At 44.4% G+C, this 25,386-nt stretch overlaps 1 protein-coding gene across 2 annotated transcripts in view; it reads left to right on the forward strand.

The window, feature by feature from the left end:
* The window catches only part of LOC121329638 (proline-rich protein 5-like), a 52,014-nt gene that overhangs the window by 19,313 nt on the left and 7,315 nt on the right, over window positions 1–25,386 (forward strand). Inside the window, exons 1-7 of one of the 2 annotated variants that reach the window (XM_041275332.1) lie at window positions 2,813–3,050; window positions 4,749–5,023; window positions 13,286–13,366; window positions 14,402–14,450; window positions 15,728–15,785; window positions 17,455–17,546; window positions 17,955–18,095. In XM_041275332.1, the coding sequence (XP_041131266.1) occupies window positions 2,943–3,050; window positions 4,749–5,023; window positions 13,286–13,366; window positions 14,402–14,450; window positions 15,728–15,785; window positions 17,455–17,546; window positions 17,955–18,095 (804 nt within the window). In that variant the 5' untranslated portion in view covers window positions 2,813–2,942. Of the gene's footprint in view, window positions 1–2,812; window positions 3,051–4,748; window positions 5,024–13,285; window positions 13,367–14,401; window positions 14,451–15,727; window positions 15,786–17,454; window positions 17,547–17,954; window positions 18,096–25,386 lie in introns of those variants that run through there. The other variant, XM_041275333.1, reaches the window with a different exon arrangement.

Genomic DNA, 25,386 nt, shown 5'->3' on the forward strand with positions numbered 1-25,386 from the left:
TGGGTCAGAGCAGGCAGTGCGGAGTTCATCCATTCTGACAGGTGAGCTGGGTCAGAGCAGGCAGTGCAGAATTTGTCCATTCTGACAGGTGAGCTGGGTGTAGAGAAGGGCATTCTTCACACTTGCTGTTTTGTAAGACTTTATATTTTTATTTTTCCACTATAAAAATATCTTAGTGAAGGACACGTTTAGATTAAAGTTTGCGTCCACCTTCAAATGTTTCATATTTTGTGAATATCAGTGTTTTGTGAACAGTGTTGATTTTAAACGATACCCAGTCCTCTGGTCCTGATTTCTGGTTAGAATTGGCCTGGTCAGCTCCTTTTAAGATTTTATAGACTTCATATCCCCCTAATTCTTCTTTCTTCAAGGACAAAGAACTAAATGTATCTTGTAGCTCTCTCTCCGTCAAGCTCTGGAATTAGTCTGGTTGTTTTTCAGGGAATCAGAATTTAACTCAGTAAGTACTGTCTCACCGGTGCATTACACAACTTCGTCATAGCCTTTTGATTTGCACTCTACACTTTTATATTATATATATATATATATATATATATATATATATATATATATATATATATATATATATATATATATACACACACACACACAGTACCAGTCAAAAGTTTGAGTACACTTGCTGGAAACTAGGTTTCTTTTTTCATAATTGACAATGTTTTACGTTGTATACGTTTCTATAAATACTTGAAAATGAAAACACGTTACAATATACAAAACCATTAGGAGTATCAAAGCAATGTTCAAGAAAATTTAAAATTGTCTCTAAATCTTGATTTCCTCAAAATAGCCACCCTTTGCCTTAATAACAGCCTCACAAACACGAGGCATTTGGTTAACAAGTTTCAGCAGGAAATCACCCGACATGTCCTCCCAGCTCTTCTGCAGCAATTCCCAGAGATGTAGGGCACTTGTGGGCACTGGAATCTTCTGTCCAGTTTGTCCCATACAGGTTCTATGAGATTGAGGTCTGGAGACTGGGCAGGCCAGGTCATTAGATTGAGTTGTCCTTCACTTTCCTTCTTTGCCAGATAGTTCTTGCACAACTTTCAGGTGTGTTTCAGGTCATTATCTTGCTGAAGAATGAAGGACTGCCCAACTAGCTGTAATCCTGATGGAATGGCATGCCTCTGAAGTATGCTATGATAGCCATGCTGATTGAGCTTGCCATGGACTTGGTAAAGATCACCAACTCTGTCACCAGCAAAGCAACCCCAGACCATGACACTGCCTCCTCCATGCTTGACAGTGGGAATCACACATGCAGAACTCATGCGCTCACCCTCTCTGCGTCTTATAAATACTCTGCGGTTGGACCCAAATATTTCCAATTTTGACTCATCGGTCCATAAGAACGATTTCCCCTCCTCAAACGTCCAGTTTCAGTGTTTTTTGGCCCAGGCAAGTCTCTTCCTCTTAGTTTGCACTCTGATCAATGGTATCTTTGCAACAATTCTTCCAGTTAGGCCAGCTTCACGCAATCTCTTCTGAACAGTTGATGTTGAAACAAGTAATTACAGTCTTCTTTCTTTTTTCTTTGCTTAACTGAGAATATTTTGCCATTTTCTGCTCCGTTACATTCAGGAATGACAAACTTGTGCTACCTGTACTTATAGTAATCATGGACCCTCACCTGTTAACAATAATTGGTGACAAAAGGTAACATTCTAGTTAACTCAGAGAACATCTAACAAAGACACTGTTATACTTAGGCCAGTGTTCTAACACTGTATTATACACATTTCAGACTTTTAACTGAATTGGGCTTCAGACTGAAATCCCCTTGCTTTGGGTGACCATTTAATTGAAATTGACAAGATTTACATTTTCATTTAAAAATTAAATTTTTGAATGCAATTCACTTATGATTATCAGCTTATATAAGTACACGTATCATATAATGAAATATTAAGTGTTTATAGACAAGTTTATACAGTTAAAAGCATCGATAATCAGGAAAAACCTGGTTTCAAGCAGGTGTACTCAACCTTTTGACTGGCACTGTGTGTGTGTGTGTGTGTGTGTGTGTGTGTGTGTGTGTGTGTGTGTGTGTGTGTGTGTATATATATATTTATATATATATATCCAATTAGGGGTGTGTCGATTCATCGTGTATTGATGAATCATGATATTTCTTTACAAGATTTGTTGTATGATAAAAGAAGTATGTATGGTTGGTATCATGCTACAAGACCTGAAGCACAGCAGAGCTCACTGTAGTTTATAGTTTATAGTTTATAGTTGGCATGAATGCATGGTCTCCGTAACTCATTTAATTTGTGGCTTTTCTCCATCTTTAAATGACCATTTGGTCTTATTATGCATCATTCAAGTAGCCTATCAGAACCGTGTATCATGATACATATCGTATTGTGACCTGCATATTGTGATATTTATCATATGGTGACATTAGTGTATGATTACCTTCCTAATAACCAAATATATATTTTACTGAACTTGCTTATCAGATTTTCACAAAGCAGCAGCTCTGGGTGTATGAACTTGTACACAGCTGTAAACAAGTTTAAAATAGTTTAGAAATGGGGAAGCAGGAAGGAGAATAGTTGTGTTGCCATTTATCAGCAAGTCCTGAGGTTTATTTGTCTCCACGTGAAATTGTTTTTGGCTATCTGGGGGAATTCCCTGTGTTTAAAAAAAAAAAAAAAAAAAAAAAAAGCAGTCTTGATGCTTGATTCATTGTATGGCCTCTTCCAAATAAACATGATGTAATTAGTGTATCCTCTTCAAAGGTTTAAATATGCTACAATTCACCATTATCCACTGACTGCCACTGCACAAGCCTGCCCTCTCATTGCATTTTTAAAGGGCTTGGCACCGAGCAGCTTGATAGGACAGGCAGAGAACAGGAAGGCAGGTTGGTTTATTGAACTGTTCAGGCCAGAGATGAATCAACCCCCCGGTGCATGTCAGAACGGTTCAGTCAGGCAGCTAGCTGTGTAAATCTCCTCATGGTTTTACACATGAAACATGGGCAGGACGCATATTGGAAGCGCCTCTCTGTCTGTCTATGGGTATGTCACACTGGATATGTAATTGTGTAAGAACATTTTTGTTGCTGTATTGGGAGGTGTTCCTTAAGGAGGCTCCTGATTGTGCATAGCATAGCACATGAGCACATAGTGGATTCAGTTCATGTATACTGGTAGCGCTTTTTGTATTCACAGCTGTGGTGGGGGGTATGCATGCCACTTGCTTATACTTTTGTATTGTACAGTAGTCTGTCTGTTTAACTGTTTTGGTTTATTTCCGTCTAAAATGAATAAACCATCTATAAAGGTTCTTATAGATAAGCGGTCCTCAATCTTTTTTCTCACTGGGACCCCCAACTATATCCTTATTAATATAATTCTAGAAATTCATTCATATGAAGATTTTGTAAATTAAAGAAAAATTACTTTCCGCAGTTGGCTGTGATGTTATAAAATGTATCATACAATGTTATAAAACATAAGAAATATAGTCATTATTGTATAACACTGTTATAAACATGATCACAAATGTTGTTGTTACTGTATAACATGGCAGATGCTTTCAACTAGCAGTGTGTCATTGACATTGTACTGAACTGTTATTCTTTTTGTTAATCATCAACCTCTTTATCATGTTTAGAGGGTTTATATGTGGAAAGTTACCTACCTCTGTACAGCTTATTGTGGAATAGATTCCAACAGCAGTGTTTTCACTTTATAATTCCCCTTTTCAAAACACTGTGCTTGGTTTCCTCCTGATTTAGCATGTGAACTTCTTATATTTCATTGCAAGAATTGTTACTTTTTTTGCTTGTTTTGTGTTTATTGAGATTGTGTGTAGGAGTGAGTTTACCATATTTAAAAACTACAATTCTGATGACAGTTTTTCAGTTTCAGTTTCTTTGATCTGTGCAGTCATTGCCAGACTCTCAGTTTAAAATAACTCAGTTCTTTCTTACAGAAATAGCAAAGGGAAACATGCAGCTTCTTACTGGAACTTCAGGGGTAACCCAGGACGCCATTTATAGCCAGATATGGCAGGGATGCTAAAGCTTTAAAACAACCAGCTGAGTCGGTATTAGATCTATAAAGATGATTCTGTCTTGTAATTCTTGGGTATTACGAGACAGAATTGTCTTCTTACAATATGTGTTCTGCTTAATTTGAGTCTGTACTATATTTGATAGATAATTCTGAACTTTTAACATGTGAACTTCATATACAGTAAGCTGTATGAGAGATGTGGTATCAATATTTAAAAAGGGAGATAAGGTGAACCAAGAAGCTACAGACCCATCAGCCTCACTTCCATAACATGTAAAACCACGGAAACCGGCAGCACCCCAGGAGACATCCAGCACAGGTTAGAACAGGACCAGGACAACCCTCTTGGACTTCTATGGTTACTGCAAGAATTGACATCATGTACTGTACTTGGACTTCCAAAAAGCACACTAGGCTGAGCCATTTCTTCTGCTGCTGCTTTTGTATAAGAGACCTTGGCCGGCTTGACACAACAAGGAGTGTTTATAAATGTGATTAGAGGAAGCCATGTCTGACCGTTTTTACATGTATCTGGAAAACTCTGCATCCAGTTGTATTGAATGACCTTCTTGAGCCACAGAATATTAACAGTATGGGAATCAAGGGGTGTTGGTGGCATGTCTGTTCTCCCTGATTAGGACATGTTTTTGAGATTGTTTTTGTGACAGTGATTCCCTGTCTGTTTCTCCCTGGCAGCTAGAGGTTCCTGAATCTCCTGGATGTGGTTTCTGTAGTGTATCTGCAGTGGAAACCTGCTGGATCTCACTGTGGAGCTGGCTCTTCAGATCCCCTTCCCATCATCTCCAAGGGTCTCCACACCCCTCTTCCGACCCCACAATTCCACCCCACAAGATGGGCTCCTTCCGGCGGCCACGCCCTCGCTTCATGAGCTCCCCGGTTCTCAGTGACCTCCCTCGATTCCATGCTGCCCGCCAGGCCTTGCAGCTTAACAACAGCACAGCGTGGAACAGGTAATGCAATGCCTCTCCCTCTCCCTCTCTCTCCTGTTAGAGTCTACACTCCCAAATGAAACACATTGCTGGAACATCGCGGACATTTTAAATATATTGCATGAACTTCTGTAAAAGTAAAAGCATAGTAAAGTGTAATAAAATGTAGTTAAAGCATAGCAAAGCCCAGAGAGGTATGGTAAACACATGGTAACCCATGGTAAACTATGGTAAATAGGCACTCCACATCAAATGGACCAATGACCTCACTATCTCTGATTGTCTTGATATTGCACATGCAAGTACCTGGAAGTGTTATGTCAACATATTACCAACTGGTGACCATGGATGTTAATGCGATGGAGGCAAATGTATAACAAAGTGAACCAGTTGCAACAAAAACCCTACTTTTGTACTTTATCCTTTATCTCACTTTATCCTTACAAATGGCACACTTTTGTATACCCATCAATAGTATTTGTTAATAATTAATGGAATAGATAGCCAAAAAATGATTTCTATGTACATTATTATCAGTTAAATTATGTACAGTATCTACAGGTTTTTATCGTTCAGCTTTTTTTTTTTTTTAAATACTATAATAAAATAATCATGTGCCAGCAATGTGAGCATCAAGCACATGCTAAATGTGCTGTGGACTGGTTAAGATAAACTGCTTTGGATTAGCACCCAGTAATTTGCAGGAATTATTGACTCTGTATACTCCTAGCTACATTCTGAGATTACAGGGTGCAGGGCTGCTGGTTATTCCAGGGTGAAGAAAAGTAAACACGGGAGAAAGGGCCTTCCCAGCTGCCTTCCCTTAGTGGTACAGACAGCATTATTGTGAGCTTCCACACAGTGTGCCGCCCCGCACGTCCAGGCTCGATAAAGAGGTTATTAGATACAGCAGCTTGTCCAGGCTTGATAAAGAGTTTATTAGATACAGCAGCTTGCACAGTCTTGATAAATGGGTTATTAGATGAAGCAGCTTGTACAGGCTTGATAAAGGGGTTATTAGATGAAGCAGCTTGTACAGGCTTGATAAATGGATTATTAGATGCAGCATGTCCATGCTTGATAAATTGATTATTAGATGGCACCCAGGGTCTGGTATTCATGGAATTTGAGCGAGGCTGATCCTATCTGAGGAATTCTCTTCTTGTGATTGTCTTGCTGTTGAAATACTGATAGGGCAAATTACTGTTTCAGATGGCCCAGAGAGATCTCTTTCAGAGAAGTGTGTGTCTGAAATTGAATCATAAATGTTTATACACTGCCAGGCATTTTCACCATCAAATGACTTGTTTGTGTTGTTCTTAGAACTGTTGTTCCCCTTGGATGAGAACATTAATAAAAAATTACGAAAGACAAGGCCTTTCGTGCCCATCAGTGCTCGCCCAGTTCCTGGTAGCTGATTTGTCTCAAAACTTTGTCAAGCTGGGTCTGAAAGGATCCCAGTGATTCGGCCTCAACAACATGACAAGGTATCCCATTCCATACCCTCACCTCAAGTGTCTCATTTCCTCTGTCCTAAATCCCCCTATCTCCACTTAATTTCCAATTGTGTCTTCTAGTCCTGGTTTCTGTACTGTACTAAAAGTATTGGTTAGGGTTAACTTTGTCAACTCCTTTTAAAAAAAGACTTCAATTAAGTCCCTCTTAATCCTTTTTTGTTCCAGGCTAAATAGATTCTGTTCTTTTGGCCTGTTTTCCTATCTCATTGCTTTAAGCCCTGAGAGTAGTCTCTTTGCTCGTCTTTGGACTATGGCTAGTGCCACAATGTCCCTTTGGTGCCCTTTGATGCCCTGAATAGACAGTGTGCGGTCTCACAAGTGTATTATATAATAGGACTGTGCGGTTTCACCAGTGTATTATATAATAGGACAGAGTGCGGTCTCACCTGCGTATTATATAATCTCCTTGCATGGGCAAAGTTCTTTGGGATCCCATTCTCATCTCAGTGTACTATTACTATGAAGGACCCTAGCAGAACCATTAGGAGACCCCAGCATTACCAGCAATATTAGCAACACGCTAAAAAAAGGTGTTTTTTTTTACGCATTTTAGGTTTTGCATTCTTCTGCTGGCAGACAGTAGCTCCTTAATAATTAGTGTATTTGGTTGAACAGATGCACTTGCAGCGTACTAGGAATTTAAGGTATGACATTGTGGCAGAGCACAGCTCTGCCCTTTAGAAATTGGCAGGGATGGGGTTAAATTCCCCTATCTGCCTGGGTTCATTGTGTTCAGGTGGCTGGGGTTGATTAGATGATTAGTTTAATTAATGATCAATCAGCGCCCAGCCACCTGACATAAAAGGAGGCCTCTGCTTCTCATTTGGGAGGAGGGAGTTGAGGAAGCAGGTTGGTGGGTTTTGTTGTTTGTATTTTTGAAAGTTTGATTCCAGTGAAGGCATTGCCCAGCCTGGAAACCTTATTTTTTTGGTAAGTTATGTTTTCTTTCTATTTGTGTTTGAAGATTTATTTTGCCCTTGCGCACTTTCATTTTTGTGTTTATTTATAATAAAATAGTTATTTTTTTGAACTTCAGACTGTCTCTGGGCCTCTATCCACTCACCAGCCTGCCACATTTGGTGTTAGCAGTGGGATAGCGTCACCTAGAGGGTCAGAGCAGTATTATTTTTTTTTTTTGTGGAATTTTTGGGATAAATTTTTTAAAACATGGGAAAGAAGAGCAGACAGCGGCAAAGGCAAGACAAGCAGCAGCTGAAGAAATGTAAGCTGCTGCAGCCACCGCTGGAGGACCTGGCCAGCCTCTTCCCCTGGTGTTCCTGGTGCGGGAAGGAGGACCATCATTGGCGGTCCTGCCCAGATGTGCCACCTGCAAACTGGTGTGGCCGGTGTGAGGAGGACGGCCACAACTGGGCAGGATGCCCCTACAACCAGGCCCAGGAAGAGGTGCAGTGTTCACCCCGGGCATCAGGGGCCACCCCACTACTTCCAGCACCATCACCTTCACCACAGTCCCTGGAGATCTGGGACTGGTTGATGCATCCTGAGGCAGACCTCGTCCACGATCTCCCCATAGTTATCAACACGCTATGGTGTCGAGATGGGGAGAGGTGGGAACAGTGGGAGGAACAACACCACCTGGCGTCCTTCCCAGAGGTTGCCCTCATGGTGGTTAATTACCTGGCGGTAGACATGGGAGATGCCCCGGTGACTCCAATAAAGAGGGGTGAGCCGCCTTCCCGAGAGCCAGAGAGGGGTGAGCCGCCTTCCCGAGAGCCAGAGAGGGGTGAGCCGCCTTCCCGAGAGCCAGAGAGGGGTGAGCCGTCTTCCCGAGAGCCAGAGAGGGGTGAGCCGCTTTCCCGAGAGCCAGAGAGGGAGGAGGAGCCGGCGTCACTCCCAGAGCCAGAGAGGGAGGAGGAACCGGCGTCGCTCCCAGAGCCAGAGAGGGAGGAGGAGCCGCCGTCGCTCCCAGAGCCAGAGAGGGAGGAGGAGCCGCCGTCGCTCCCAGAGCCAGAGAGGGAGGAGGAGCCGCCGTCGCTCCCAGAGCCAGAGAGGGAGGAGGAGCCGCCGTCGCTCCCAGAGCCCGAGAGGGAGGAGGAGCCGCCGTCGCTCCCAGAGCCCGAGAGGGAGGAGGAGCCGCCGTCGCTCCCAGAGCCAGAGAGGGAGGAGGAGCCGCCGTCGCTCCCAGAGCCCGAGAGGGAGGAGGAGCCGCCGTCGCTCCCAGAGCCCGAGAGGGAGGAGGAGCCGCCGTCTCTCCCAGAGCCCGAGAGGGAGGAGGAGCCGCCGTCTCCCAGAGCCCGAGAGGGAGGAGGAGCCGCCGTCCCCAGAGCCCGAGAGGGAGGAGGAGCCGCCGTCCCCAGAGCTCGAGAGGGAGGAGGAGCCGCCGTCCCCAGAGCCCGAGAGGATGCCACGCCCGCTCCGCTCAGGGGTGACGTATTTGGATCGCCTGGGGTTGCCTGCTGCTCCGCATCGCCTGGGGTTGCCTGCTGCTCCGCATTGCCTGGGGCTGCTGGTGTCTACTTCTTGTTTTTTAGGCCTCCCGAGGGTCCGCTGCTGCCTTCTCCACCAGAGGGAGCCGGGCCGCCATCGCCGCCTTCACCACCAGAGGGAGCCAGGCCGCCTCCTCCGCCACCAGAGGGAGCCGGGCCACAGTCGCCATACTACCTTGGAGATTCGGGGCCCCCTCAACCAAAGAAGGCTTGGGGGCTCTGACATCAACACCGCCCAACACCCACCAAAACAGCCCACCCAAGGGACATAATTGGACTCTTTGGGGGGGGAGGGGGGAGTTGGCCGATTGCGGGGAGGTGTGTGGCAGAGCACAGCTCTGCCCTTTAGAAATTGGCAGGGATGGGGTTAAATTCCCCTACCTGCCTGGGTTCATTGTGTTCAGGTGGCCGGTGTTGATTAGATGATTAGTTTAATTAATGATCAATCAGCGCCCAGCCACCTGACGTAAAAGGAGGCCTCTGCTTCTCATTTGGGAGGAGGGAGTTGAGGAAGCAGGTTGGTGTTTTGTTTGTATTTTTGAAAGTTTGATTCCAGTGAAGGCATTGCCCAGCCTGGAAACCTTTTTTTGTAAGTTTTGTTGTCTTTCTATTTGTGTTTGAAGATTTTTTATTTTGCCCTTGCGCACTTTCATTTTTGTGTTTATTTATAATAAAAGTTATTTTTGTCTCTGGGCCTCTATCCACTCACCAGCCTGCCACAGACATGTTTTTAAGTTGTGTTTAAGCTTTTTCACTGCCATTATTTTCTCATACTCCTAAAGGGTACATTGGAATAGCACCATCGAGGGAATGGGGAAATCAGCCAATGCAAATCAACACTGCTTACAGAAATAGACAGTCTTTTGTTGTGAAAAGAGGAAGCAGTTTTCCCCTCTGTGTTCGTAGGAACTTCTAATGGAATTGAAGTTAAAAATAATCTTCACTATTGGTCCTAAAGACCTGGTGGAAGGGATCCAGGCAGCATGCAGGCTAAACCAGATTCAGCAGCGCGGCAGAGCTTCATCACTGTAGCCTGATTACTGGAACCATCCTTAGAAGGAAATGAATCCACTCCCTGGGGCTCTTTGCATGATTGTAAACACAGCTGATGATAATTATGTAACAAAGCTGTTTCTGTTTTCTGTGTTGTAATGTTTCAGATGACAGTTGTGATGATGCACTATTTAGTGTCCTCAGATTTTTTGACTGCTTGTTTGAAACTCTGGATCAGTAGACGTGGTCTTTGCTCCCTGAGTGTTAAGAAGTGAATAGGAAGAGGAACCCAAGTATTTCCGTCACTCTTAACTTACACCTAGTAACAGATGAATTGCAGTAAATCTAATATGTATTATCATCAGTTTGTAAATCTGATGTTTTCCGTTATGTTAAAGTTATGTTAGATTTTGAATGGTATTTTGTTATAGCATTTGTGGACAAAAAACTACTTTCCCGTCTTACTCCTGCAATTCAGTCATAAAGGAATATTTAGTTGCTTGTGGCAGTGTTTGTAGGAAAAACCATTCCGCGTACATTGTAAATGTTTGTCATTTACTTCCTTTAAAAGAAATCCCAGAAGCTAAACATATAAATAAATTACCATTAAAAACTCCAATTCACCTTTACCATAATGTGCGCTTGTAAGATTTACTGGAACTATTTTGTTAGCTCTGAATACTTTAAAGTGCTGTGACACCAGAGTAAAATTAAAATCAACAGCACAGTGACAGTGGAATTATGTTTGTTCGAGGAACAGTCACCCAGAATGATCATGTACTGTGTGAACGTGACTAAACAATTCTAAACAAGGCTGAGCTCCTGTTTTGCCTACTGTTCCTGTGTCTCTTATAATGAGGTATTGTCTGTTATTTGGCTGTTCACAAAACAAGAAGTGAACTGTCATCAATACCTGTCTCCGGTTTTTAATGCGTGTTTGTTATGCAAGCATGCCAGTGACATACACACCCTGCCACAGCTGTATATATAAGAAAACAGGAGCTCCACCCACTGCTTGCACTTAAAGTAGTTGCACTGACTATATAGGTCTCAAATGTGAAGAGTACTTCATTTCAAAACATGAGATCAGGATGTATGTTACGCTTCACTTTCTGGGTTATTTAACCTCGGTAGGTGAAGGTCATCAGGGGAAGCAGCTGGACAAAGCACCTGTCATTAGGGGAAGCAGCTGGACAAAGCACCTGTCATTAGGGGAAACAGCTGGACAAAGCAGCAGTCATTAGGGGAAGCAGCTGGTCCAGGAAAGGTGGTCCTGAAGGGGTTGGGACAATTTCACTATTAAAAAGCAAAGTCAGCATACATGTCAAGTTTTAAAATAAAATTACATGTTTTCTAAACCAAAGATTTCTTTCAAAACTGCCAATAGAAAGATAAATATAGTGAAAGGATGTTCATGTTGTGGGGATTTTATGGAATGTTTTAGCTACAATCACTGTGATCCAATGAGATACTGCCTTCACAACACTATCCTGCAATTCTCTAAGTCAAGTATAAAGCACTGCTTGCTACACCAAATGTGTTGACTTTGACATAGACCAGTGGTTTTCAACCTTTTCATCTCCAGTACCAGTGTTTCCAGCAGGGACCACCAGGTGTACCAGTAACTATGTGCAATCTTAAACTGCTGTTGTAAAACCGAGACCTACCCCATTACAACCAGGTTTGTCTGTACTCGCTTGTTTATTGCTTCATTCCGCTGAGTGGTTAATCTGTGCAGCTGATGACTGCAATGAACTCAGCATGTTTATAGTTTAAATATTTTGCAAGTGTTGTGTATTGAATTGGAGACCACACCTTTATTTGTGTACAGTTGTAATATAGGGAATAACATTCTGCAGCTTCCCTCTGCTCAGTGTTAGTGAAGTCCTGATCTGACAGCATGTAACACAGACAGCTCTTATGATTTGCATACCGTTTATTTTTCAGTAAAAACAAGTTTAAATTGTAGTGACTTTATTCTGCTATATCTACATATTAAATACACCACAGCGAGCACATTGTCATACAATCTGAGAGATACATTTAGTAAATGGTGTTTCTTGTTTTGTTTACTGCAATCAAGTAAGTTGCAGTACATAGTACAATTCCTAATTACAGTCCCAAGTATTTCTGTGTGTTCTGCTTTCACATTTAAATGTTAAATTTGTTTTCCCTGCAACAGCTGACTCTGCTTTAGTACAAAGCTCATGCTACATTACTGTTTTACATAATGGTAACAGTGCTCTTAGATTACTGTGTTTGCTATCAGCTCATCATCTAACTATGAAATCCATACTAAACTCCTGATGGTAAACAATGTAACTAAATCTATTATATCTGGGATGACTCATGTTGACTCAAAACCTTATTTAGACACGATTTGACTGGTTGTTTTTTGGAGTTCACAAAGATAACTTTGTTCAGCTTGGTACGGTAACCTTTTCACTTACTTGTTTGTTTGGTTCTTGCGCTTTTTGCTGCATTACAGCCCTTCATTAGTTATTTTCTTTATTTTAAGTTTCCAGGGCATTCTGTTAATGGCACTTGTCCATTACACAAGCCTTAAATGTATTTGCATTTGTTGCTGTTCTTGTTCTACGTTTCTTAAATGCAACTATTCATTTTAAGCTACTTTTTTACACAACAGTACTCACACATGTTTGGTCACCATCACAACTTTTTTGCAAGAAACTGGGGTTCAGGTATTCTGCTGGTGTTAATACAGCACCTCTCTACACTGACGAGCATTTTTATCGGATCAAATTGTTACCTTCCTTCTGTCACTTCAGTTTATTAAAACATGTGATATGTGTTTTGTGTTTTTATGCATGTTGCCTTCTTAAATATTAGCACTTTCTTTTAAAGGGAGATGCAGCATTTCTGTGCCTAACCCCTAAAAAACAGCTGTCAAAATGTTTTTTTTTATTTTTGTATTTGTAACCATTTTAGTGGTTAGTCTGGAGCCCTGCTTCATAATTTATAATATCTCTGTGATTCAGTGGTACAAACAGATTGATACATTACTATGGTGAGTACCACTGGCAAGCCTGTTGCATACCAGTAAAGGTACATGTACCACAAGTTGAAAACCACTGACATAGACGCCTGACCTGACATGTGTTCATGTTCAGTTGTTGTGTGTTACACTTGCATTGTGTCAGTGTCCAGAGAAGCGTTTATTAAATTGTGTTGAAACAGTGTTGTTTGTGTTGTCAGTGTTCAGAGAAGCGTTTATTGAATTGTGTTGAAATGGTGTTGTTTGTGTTGTCAGTGTGCAGAGAAGCGTTTACCGAACTGTGTTGAAACGGTGTTGTTTGTGTTGTCAGTGTTCAGACTGCGGTGATCAAGGTGTTCCAAGGAGGAGGCTTGCAGACCAGTGAGCTGTACACCCTGAACGAGAGCATCAGGTAAGGGGGCTGCCTGACTGACTGCCCGGCCCAGCCCTGGCCCTGCCTGTGAGAGTTCACACAATGGCTGAGACAAACAGAGGTTAATATCGGCTTTATAGGATTCCATCTGCATAACTTTGCATCTCATCATACAAGTGTTATATATATTAGAGGCTGTTTTATAAACATCATGACAAACTGGACACCTTCACTTAGCTCATTTACCTGCAATATGAATGTCACCTGGCTGCATTCAGTATTAAAGTGTCTCTCTGCAATCCCAAGCACATCAACCCCCTATGAAATTCCCTCTCTACTGAGACCAACATGCTGTCAGCTACAGCACTAATCCCACTGAAAACCTGGATGCGACATCATGTCAGTTGTTTTACACGTTTGATTTAGATTACACTATGTAACACAATTTTTGTTCCTGGGTAGTAAGTGTTATTTCCTAATTGCTTATGCCTCAAAAGTATAGAAAATGGCTATTATTCCCCACAAACTTTGCTTTTGTGACCAGGACAGTGATATTTCAAAATATCACTATTTCCAATGGGAAAGCGGGTAAATTTGTGTCTTTTCGTTCACATAAAGTCAGAAAAAAACAACATATGAATCCAAATTAACATGTATTTATACTAAAGTAATACAAAAATGACTACAAAAGATTCAGAAGTGAGTAGTTTTTCGAGATTTACGATTATACGATAAATTTACAGTATAATCGTAAATCTCGAAAAACTACTCACTTCTAAATCTTTTGTAGTCATTTTTGTCCACTTCAGTGGTAAGGCCATCCCAGAATACATTGTTTTGATCCCTTGAGTGCCCTCAGCAGCGAGGTTCCACTGTTGTTTAATTTCTAATAAATGAACATCCACTGCTTGCAAAAGAACAAGACAAAAGAAATTGAAAAATGAAAAAAATGAAAAAAAGAAACAAGAGTAACATGTTCTACATACAAACAACAAAACTATGCAGGCATTATTTGCAGCATTCAGCACACTGTCCCCCTTCCTCATTTCCATCGCTCTCAATCTCTCCCAACAGGAGGCTGCTGAAGACCGAATTGGGCTCCTTTATCTCTGATTATTTCCAGGTAAATTTTGCTGAACTTTGTATTATTAAGCCTAAAATCTGTAATTTTGTAAAGCACGGAGAGGTATGGGAAAGCATGGGGAAGCATTGTAAAGCACGGAGAGGTATGGTAAAGCATAGGGAAGCATTGTAAAGCACAGATAGGTATGGGGAAGCATTGTAAAGCACAGAGAGGTATGGTAAAGCATGGGGAAGCATTGTAAAGCACAGAGAGGTATGGGGAAGCATGGGGAAGCATTGTAAAGAACAGAGAGGTATGGGGAAGCATTGTAAAGCATAGAGAGGTATGGGGAAGCATTGTAAAGCACAGAGAGGTATGGTAAAGCATAGGGAAGCATTGTAAAGCACAGAGAGGTATGGGGAAGCATTGTAAAGCATGGAGAGGTATGGGAAAGCATGGGGAAGCATTGTAAAGCACAGAGAGGTATGGGGAAGCATTGTAAGCACGGCAAACCACTAGGAGTGATTGCAAACATTATAAGCTATAAAGGGGAATGTAGAAATATATTACAGTGACATTTGAAGTAGAGAAAGCAGAGTATAATATTCCATTGATCTGCACAACACATCTAAATCATTAAAATATGAACCACCTTGAGGTTTTTCATATTTTTAAAGCAAACTATCAAACTAACGACACACACAGCTGCATGCGCTTATGTGCTGGGAGTTGAAAAGAAAGCAACAAGTGAAATTCTATGAAAAAAAACATTTGCGGTGCTTTAATGTGATCTTTATCAATGTTACCGTTGCACAGTAAAGGATGTTTTTAAGCATTCACACTTATCAGCTGCTGCTGAGACGCTTATCCTCAGCGTATGGGCGTGCCTATAGACCTGTGTGCATCTCGCTGGCAAGTTTTTTCGCTTTTTTTTTTTCAAGAAAAGTTGGTGCAACTCTTTAGTAAGCACTGCTGCAACTTCAGGAAACTTAGACACGTTTCAAAGTGTGGTCTGCTTTCCAAGAATACAATAGAGGAAGTAGCCAAATAAAGCTGTAGTGGTGGATGCAGATTACATAAAGTAGGTTAAGGGCCACTTGCAAACTGAGACATTCATTTTGTATTGGAATTCAAGACACAACTACCAGTAGACCTGGCTAATGCCTTTATCATTAGCTGTAACATTTGTCTATATGATTAAGGAAAGAAATATGTTTTAATTGTGCTACAGCTTTCCTTATACAAGTACCAAATAACTGAAAAGTTGATGAAGATAATTGCAATAATGTTAAGCTAAAACTCAGTTGTGTTTATGAACAGTTTTGTTTCCTTTGCAGAACCAGCTCCTCAGCAAAGGGTTGGTGCACATCGCAGAGAAGATCCAGTTGTGCCAGGGTAAGCCAGAGCCCAAACACCAGAGAGACAGGACTCCAGAACAACTGTGATTGAATCTTGTTGAAACTGCCATCAGCGCTGTCTTTACTGTATTTATTGCTTTGAACTGTGAGCTTGCAGCACTGAGACAAAAGGGGAAGGGGGCACTAGGTTTGGCACAAATAAAATATTTTATAATAAAGGAAAGTTTTTAAACAGAGCATTCTCATAATGTTAATAATTTATTAGCAGAGTAAATCATTTGTCAGATTCTAAGGAGGGATATTAGCCTTCATTGTTTTCTGTCTGGTCTTGGAATGACTTTACTTCATTAAGGCTGCCAGTAGAATGCATTGGAATATAATAATGTGTGGAATTCATTGATTTTCAGATGTGCCTGCTAAACCAAGCCATTAAAAAGAGCTCTGCTGTGTTTATTTCCACCTTGACTTTGCCGTTTTTCTCCTCTGTTGTTGAACAGTATTTGGCAAAAGATTTAAACACAGTATACCAGTATAAGGGGAGGCAATGCAACCCATCCAAAAGTTGGGCCTTAAAGGATCTATTAGATTCTGCCTCAACATGACTAGGTAGCCCATTCCAAACTCTCACCACTGTCTGTGTGAAAGAGTGTCCCCTTCCCTCTGTCCTAAGACTATTTTCTTCATGTATAACTAGAATGACAGTGGCAGTGTTTATCCCATGGTGGTCCCATGCAAAGCTCAATTCCGGGGCCCCTATTCCATATTCTTAACAGTAAGACGATACCATGACTTTCAAACAGGGCAATAACGGCACTATTAAATGTATTGCATTTTACTACAGCAATCGTAAAAAAAACCACACACTCGCAAACAGTTAGAAGTTAACCTTTTGTATTTTCGCAGCAGCAAAGTCTGCAATTATAGTTAAATAACCCAGTTTTTGGCCAATGTGATGCACAATTCATATCTGCCCTAGTCCAGTCAAACGTTCTGCGACATTGTAGAAAGTGAATAGTTTTTTATTCATTTCATATACAGGTATGAAAAGCTTTTCTCCGCTGACACTGCTGTGACAGGCACAGTCAAAAGCAGACACAAGGCAACACTGAGGTTAGGATTCAGGCCCAGCAAATTTCCCTTGCAGATTTAGTCGATCATCGTAAGAGACGGGGATGACACATCAGTTGGAAACACATTTATTTGAATTTGTTTCCAGGTTCATTCAAACACGTATTCCTGTGCATGTGAGACACTCTACATGTATTCAGTTTTGTTTAAAGTGTGTCAAAATGTGTTCATTTTTAAATGTCTTACCGTTTTAGCTTAAATTGTAGGTTACATGATTAAGCGGCACATACTGACATAAACTTGCACACAGCTTTAAACCCCGACATGTTGCGTTTTTTTTTTGTTTAAGGTGTATAGATAAAAAGAATGGTAAAATGGCTGGTACAGACTTGAGGTGAATATAAGTTTTATTTTAGTAACTGAGCCACAACAACAGGGTTCACCATGCAATTGCATGGGTTGCATGTGCCTAAAACCACTACTGAGAATATACCTATGTATTAGAACGTGCATATGTTCATACATGTGCCATGCTGTGCATTCTGGAAAATACTGAGCACATCAGAATCCAGTGTGATGGCATGCATCATCTTGACTGCTGTCTGTGCTTAGCACTGAATGTGCTCTTCACTTGTCAGGTGACAGTTTGGTGTTGATTCTGTCTGAGACGTGGGACCGATTCTTCACCGAGATCCTGCCAACATTACAGGCCATCTTCTACCCTGTCCAGGTAAATAAGTACATTCATCACTGCAATACGCACTCATACGATACAGAGAAAAACAAAGAGCCACATCAACCCCTTTACATCATGTGTCTTTGTGAGTGTGTGTGTGCATGTGTGTGTGCATGTGTTTGTGCATGTACATGTGTATGTGTGTGTGTTTGTGTGTGTGAAGGCTGGGAAATGTGCACAATGGTACGGCTATCCTTTTAGCATTATAAGTCACGGTGCCCTTCAAAATGGCAGATTTGAGAACATACCAGCTTTGCGAGCTGGCAAAAATTTAAACGTGATCTAAAGTAAGTGCTGTTGTCTCTTCTAGTATAAGTGTTTTCTCATGAGCACACTGGGTTCTCCAGGTCAACTGTGCATATGAAGCTGTAGTATGACGCCTCTCTCCATGTCTCCTGGCAGGGTCAGGAGCTCACTATCAGACAGATGGCCCTGTTGGGTTTCCGGGACCTTGTCCTGCTGAAGCTGCCGTTGGACGAGCTGCTGCCCTGCATTAAAGAGCAGGCCCTCCCTCCCATCACACAGATGCTGCTCATCCTTCAGGTGGGGAACACCCCACTTTTCACCCTCTGTCCTCCCTTCCCCCCACTCTCATCTCTCCCTCCTCTCTTCCACTCTCCCTCCCCCTCTCCTCCATCCCTTGTTCTCTCCTGTCTCCCACCCTCTCTCCCTCACATCACACAGATGCTTCTCATCCTTCCAGTGGGGAACACACTGCTTCCTCCCCCTCCCACTCCCTCTCTCCTCTCTCCGTTCCTCCTTTCCCGCCCTGTATTCAGAATAAGACATGTTGTCTGCTGCAATATTAGGAATGCTACTTTATGTAAACAGCTAATTCCAATTTCTCATGTGTGAGACCATTTCTAGGCTCAAAGTGCTTTTATTCAGGGCCTCCAGCCCTTCAAGGACTATGGTTTCCATAGGAACACTTGTTCTACACAGTCCTCGTGTGTTACAGGGCAGGGGCTGAACTGGCAAAATCCAGTGAACTGCTACAATGTTAGCAAGTAAATCCACTGTACACGCATGCTTCCTTAATCCTTTATATTATATAAAATGTGTTTAAAATGAACAGTTTATGGGATTATCCCCAAATGTAATCCGGAAGGCCTCTCAGAGACTAGGAGTGTTTGATAAAGGTCTGGAGAATAGGCAGTTCCTGCAGTCACCACGTACAGTGTGACAGACAGGCAGATAGAGGGACAGATACCATTGGTTCATTGCGGTCCACACTTGGAAATAAGACCCTGAAAAGCATTTACATCAGTTTAGTAAGATAATTCGTTGCAAATAGTATTAAAATAAACTTGCTTTATGATTTCAGGTCCTTTACTATTGGAAATTATACAACGGCCTTCTCTCCCATTGTTTTTACTGAGGTCAGCTGGCCTGTTATTACTCAATAAAGCAAATAAGTCACTAATGAATGACACCTGTTCTTAAATCACTGCTTACTGATGAAAAGCTTCACAGAGATACCTGAGCCCTGCTCACAAAATGAACTTTTTCAAATAAAATGTACATTATTACCTTGTTACACACCACAGCAATGCCAGTGTCCCTTAAATATACACGCATATATATATATATATATATATATATATATATATATATATATATATATATATATATATATATATATACAGTGCCTTGCAAAAGTATTCAGACCCCTCACCAATTCTCTCATATTACCGAATTACAAATGGTACATTGAAATTTCGTTCGGTTTGATATTTTATTTTTAAACACTGAAACTCAGAATCATTCTATTGTAAGGTGACATTGGTTTTATGTTGGGAAATATTTTTAAGAAAAATCAAAAGCTAAAATATCTTGCTTCATAAGTATTCAACCCCTGTGCTGTGGAAGCTCCCAGTTTGCACAGATGAAAGAAATTGCCCTAACAAGGACACAATTACCTTACCATTGGCCTCCACCTGTGAACCATTAAAGTTGCTGTCACATTTTCTGGATAAAAACCCCACTGTTGAAAGATCATTGGTAAGGCTGTGAATCTGAAGGAAAATGAAGACCAAAGAGCATTATACAAATGCATAGATTAGGGAAAGGGTACAAAATAATATCCAAGTGTTTGGATATCCCAGTGAGCACAGTTGGATCAATAATCAGGAAGTGGAAGCTGCATCACAACACCCAGGCACTGCCAAGAAAAGCCTGTCCCTCAAAACTCAGTGCTCAAACAAGAAGGAGACTTGTGAAAGACGCCACAGAGAGGCCAACAATCACTTTGAAGGAGCTACAGAGTTCAGTGGCTGGGAGTGGAGTAATGGTGCACCAGTCAACCATATCAAGAGATCTGCATGACACTGGCCTGTATGGGAGGGTGGCTAGAAAGAAGTCGTTACTCAAAAAGTACCATCTGAATGCACGTCTGGAGTTTGCCAGAAAGCATGAGAGTGACCCAGCTGCGATGTGGGAAAAGGTTTTGTGGTCAGATGAGACCAAGATAGAGCTTTTTGGCCAAAACTGAAAGCGCTATGTGTGGCGCAAACCTAACACTGCCCATGCCTCAAGACACACCATCCCTACAGTGAAGTATGGTGGTGGCAGCATCATGCTGTGGGGATGCTTCTCATCAGCAGGGACTGGGACTCTTGTTATAATTGAAGGAAGAATAGATGGAGCAAAATACAGCAAAATACTGCAAGAGAATCTGCTTCAGTCCGCTAAAAAACTGAAGCTTGGGAGGAAATTCACCTTTCAGCAGGGCAATGATCCCAAGCACAAGGCCAGAGCAACACTGGAGTGGCTCAAGAACAAAAAAGTGAATGTCCTACAGTGGCCCAGTCAAAGTCCTGCTCTCAGTCCCATCGAGAATCTGTGGCACTGTGGAAGGGGTGTGGGTAATTCACTGACAAGGAGACAGACAGGTGTATTTGGGAAACACCACACAGGTGCCCAGTTTTATTTCAGGCTGGCTCTTTTCCTTTCCTTGTATTTTTTTTTTCTCTCCGGTAGAGGGCACTGTTGACCGTGGGCTGCCTATCAACGATGATAGACAGCACCACGGAAATACCACAGCTGGTACACGACCTGCAAATGCACTCGCAGGTGCTCAAAGAAATAATAATGAAAACAGAAGGCGAAAAGAACAAGGGAAAATAAAACAGTAATAAAACTACAAATAAAAGGTGCTGCACTCGGCAGCGTTATCCCGGTCGCCGCTACCCGCACGACCCGGATCACCGTCCTACTCTCTCGGCTATCTCGCCTGCTCTTTCACAATACGCCGGGGTCTGCCCAAGGGTTCCCCGCTCTCTCTCTCTGTCTCGCTGATTCCCGGTCCTGAATCAAAGTGTCCGCACCCTGAGCGCGTCTAAGTGGGCAGACCTGAGGAAACAACAGAGCGTTATTTTATAGGACCGACAATCACCCAAGACCCGCCTCTCGGCCATTCAGAGAGGGGGAAAGTCCACACTCACACTTTCCCACCTCCCCGTGTCACTGCCATGACTCACAGGCGGTTGTTGGGCGACTGCCGCCCTCTTCCTGCAGCCCGTGAACACGCCAGCAGAGTCAGCACAGATCTCTCCCTGTTACATATCCTTCCCCTCAGAATGACACCACCGGTTCATTCGAAAATCTTACACCCCCATGCCTTCCCGAGAGAAAAAGTCTGCGTTTTGATGCAGCTTTCCTGCTCGGTGGACTACCCTGAAGGCATAGGGCTGCAAGGCCAAGTACCACCGTGTGATTCTGGCATTGCTATCTTTCATCCGGTGAAGCCATGCTAAGGGGGCATGATCTGTAACCAGGGTGAAGTGTCGCCCCAGGAGGTAGTACCGGAGTGACTCGACTGCCCATTTTACCGCGAGACACTCCTTCTCGATGGTGCTATAATTTTTCTCGCGGGGAAGGAGCTTCCTGCTGATATACAGGACTGGGTGCTCGCTTCCCCGAACCTCCTGCGACAACACTGCCCCGAGACCTGTCTCTGACGCATCCGTCTGCAGGGTGAACCTCTTACCAAAATCCGGGCTGCATAGCACTGGCTTACTACACAGCCTCCGCTTCAAGGCGAGAAAGGCCCTCTGGCACGACTCCGTCCACTGAACCGTATTTGGGGCAGCCTTCCGGGTGAGGTCTGTCAAGGGAGCAGCGAGCGTAGCGAAACTCGGGATGAACTTTCTATAATAGCCCGCTAGTCCCAAGAAAGAGCGCACCTGGGTTTTGGTTGTAGGAACCGGCCAGTCAGCCAAGGCTTTCACCTTAGCAACTAGCGGTCTGATCTGGCCGCCCCCTACTCGATACCCCAAATACTCCGACTCACTCTTCCCAATGGCACACTTCTTTGGGTTAGCAGTGAGCCCCGCCTCCCGCAAGGATTGCAGCACCGCCGCTACCTTACACAGATGACTCGGCCAATCCTCACTGTGGATAACCACGTCATCTATGTAAGCAGCGGCGTACTGCTGATGGGGCCGCAAGATGCGATCCATCATCCGCTGGAAAGTGGCGGGGGCTCCGTGCAACCCAAAGGGCATGGTCCTGAATTGGTACAACCCGAAGGGAGTCGAAAACGCCGTCCTCTCTCTAGATTCCGGAGTCAGGGGTATCTGCCAGTACCCCTTCGTTAAATCCAGTGTCGTCATAAAATGAGCCGTGCCTAGACGCTCCAGCAACTCATCTACTCGGGGCATCGGATAAGCGTCAAATTTCGATTTCTCATTGATTCGTCTGAAATCAATGCAAAATCGAGTTGACCCGTCTGGCTTATCGACTAAAACGATCGGACTGTTCCAGTCACTTTGGGACTCTTCTATTACCCCCAGTCTCAGCATTTCGTCAATTTCCGCTTTTATTACCTGTCTTTTACGCTCAGGTATACGGTACGGCCTCTGGCGAACTAGCGCCCCCGGCTCAATATCAATGTGATGATGGGCTACTCGAGTCTGCCCCGGGACGGAAGAGAACACGTCAGGAAACTCCGCCACCAGACCGCGAGCCTGACATTTCTGCGTTGGTGTCAGATTCTCAGCAATCTGTACCGATCCTTTTCTTGCCAACACAGAAAGATCAGGTCCCAGGTCCGTGACGTCATCTGCATGCGCCACTAACAACGCCTCTGGCTGTAACCAAGGCTTTAAGAGATTGATATGGTAAATGTGTTTCTCTGTCCGTCGCTCCGGCTGGCAGATCTCATAGTCCACCTTCCCAACCTGGCGTGTAACCTCAAAGGGTCCTTGCCACTTAGCCAAGAGTTTCGACTCAGAACTGGGTAATAATAGAAGTACCTTATCCCCCGGCTGAAATGTGCGCAACCGGGCTCCTCGGTTATATTGTGTCTCCTGTCTGTGCTGCGCCTGCTGCAAATTGTCATGCGCCCATTTCCCAACAGACTCAAGACGTTTGCGCAGGTCCAACACATACCGGACGGTATTGGTCGAATTGTCCTGCTGCTCCTCCCACATCTCTCTGACCAGATCGAGCACGCCCCGGGGTCTCCGCCCATACAGCAGCTCGAATGGTGAAAACCCCGTGGAAGCCTGGGGAACCTCTCTGATCGCAAAGAGAAGGGGAGGAATCAGCTGGTCCCAGTAACGCACATCACTACGAATAAATCTGCGCAACATGTTCTTAAGGGTCTTATTAAAGCGTTCCACCAAACCGTCTGTCTGAGGATGAAACACAGAGGTCCTAATGGTCTTAATTCCCAAAAGCTTACATGTTCCGCGGATTAGCCGGGACATAAAATTGGTGCCTTGATCGGTTAGTATCTCTTTGGGAATCCCCACCCGGGAGAAAACCTTCACAAGCTCGTTGGCAACAGACTTAGCGGACATAGATCGGAGGGGAATTGCCTCTGGATAACGCGTAGCGTAATCCAGAATGACAAGTAGGTGGGTGTATCCTGCCGCACTCCTTTCTAGTGGCCCAACTATGTCCATCCCAATACGCTCAAACGGAGCTTCCACTAGGGGCAAAGGCACCAGAGGGGCTCGTGGAACGGCTCTAGGGCTGGCCTTCTGACATTCCCCACAACGCTCACAAAACCGCTTAACATCGCCATCCAGCCCCAGCCAGAAGAACCGTGACACAAGCCTTGCTTTAGTTTTATCCCTTCCCAAATGACCAGACAGGGGAATAGCGTGAGCCAGCTGCAACAAATCCTCCTTAAAGGGCTGAGGAATGAGCAACTGATGACGCACTTCACCGGTCTGGGGTAATTTATCAACACGGTACAGTAGGTCTCGATCAATTTCAAAGTGGGGGTACGTGGCGGCGCGTCTGGGCTCGACCACCCGACCATTAACCACCGCTGCTTGGTCAAAGAGCCTGCCCAGCACGTCGTCACGCCCTTGCTCGAGTCGGAAGTCACGGGAGCGAGCTAAGAAATCAGCTCCCATGGCTTCCAACTCGGGGTCAGGTCGGTCCCGAGCAGAGGCAGCCGAGCCAGACCCCTGCGCTGGCTCCGCGACCTCCCCCCCGGACTCTTCACCAACCGCCCCCACCTGAAACTTCTCCGACTCCCTCCATTGCCAGCCCTCATTCTTAGCGATCCGACGCTCCCGTTTAGTTTTACGGGGTTTAAATCTATGGCAAAACCATTCTGGATCGCGAAAGGGAAAAATCTCTCCAATTACTTCCTCTTTCTTAGCCAATAAAGAAGACGGGGCTGTCAGAGCAGCCAACCAATCTTTAAACTGCTCACAGTCCCGTCCCAGAACTACTGGTACCGGCAATCGAGGACATAATCCTACCTGCACCTGCGTCACCTGCTGGCCAATAGTCATACACACATTTATCTTGGGATAGGAGCGGACATCCCCATGAATACATTTAATATGCACCCGTCCCAATATACGTTTATGCCCCGGTGAGATTAGGCTCTCCTGTACTAGAGACTGACCACACCCTGAATCCAGGAGAGCCTGGGTTTTTGTACCATCCACTGTCACAGGAATAACAAAACCCGTGTGCTGAAGCGACTGAGGTAATTGAACGTGCTTACCTGGTCGGCTGAGGTCACACTCCATCACGGGGCAGTCCCGGGAGAGGTGGCCCACCTCCCTGCACGTCCAACACCTCGGTGGGCTGGTTTCTCTCCCCGAAGTTTTGGAAAGAGGGGAAAACACTGGAGCCATAAAAGGGGCCCGCCGATAAGGCGTCCGCGCGAGACCCCGGTCCGACACTGCAGCAGCCCGTGGGTATCCCCACCCTGCCCCAGTACCCGGGCCGGGAGCTCCCGCCGACACCCCCCGACCAAATCCTGGACTACCCCTTCCCCCCAGTCCCTTCGCCCTTTCTGGGGCCAGTTGAGGGGGCGATCCAGTAGCCGCACTCCTCCCGGGCAGTTTCGCGGGCGTTGGTTCTGCTGCCTGGTACCGCTCGGCAAGTTCGACCGCCCGGTCCAGCGTGTCTGGTGCCTGCCGCTGGACCCACAGCCGAGGTTCCGGGGCTAGACATTCCAGGAAGCGCTCCACCACGATCATCTCCACCACCCTGGCTTTGGTGTTCAGCTCCGGGTTCAACCAACCCAGTGCGTAATCCTTCAGACGGTGGGCGATGGCTCGTGGGTGCTCCCCTACCGCAAACTGCTCCTCTCGGAATTTCTTCCGATACCCCTCCGGTGTGGCCCCCACGCGATTAAGGATGACGGTTTTCAGCGTGGGGTAATCCATCATCCGTTCCGGGGACAGCGTTCTCGCTGCTGCTTGCGCCTCCCCCGTGAGCTGAGGAAGCAGGTAACTAGCCCACCGGGCTGGATCCCACCCGGCCGAGGTCGCCATAGCTTCAAACACCTCCAAATAGGCGTCAGGTCGATCCTCGGCCGTCATTTTTGTGGGGCGTTGCAACTGGGGGTCTGGAGCTG

This window comes from Polyodon spathula, chromosome 17, assembly GCF_017654505.1.
Source record: "Polyodon spathula isolate WHYD16114869_AA chromosome 17, ASM1765450v1, whole genome shotgun sequence".
NCBI classification, from domain to species: Eukaryota; Metazoa; Chordata; class Actinopteri; order Acipenseriformes; family Polyodontidae; genus Polyodon; species Polyodon spathula.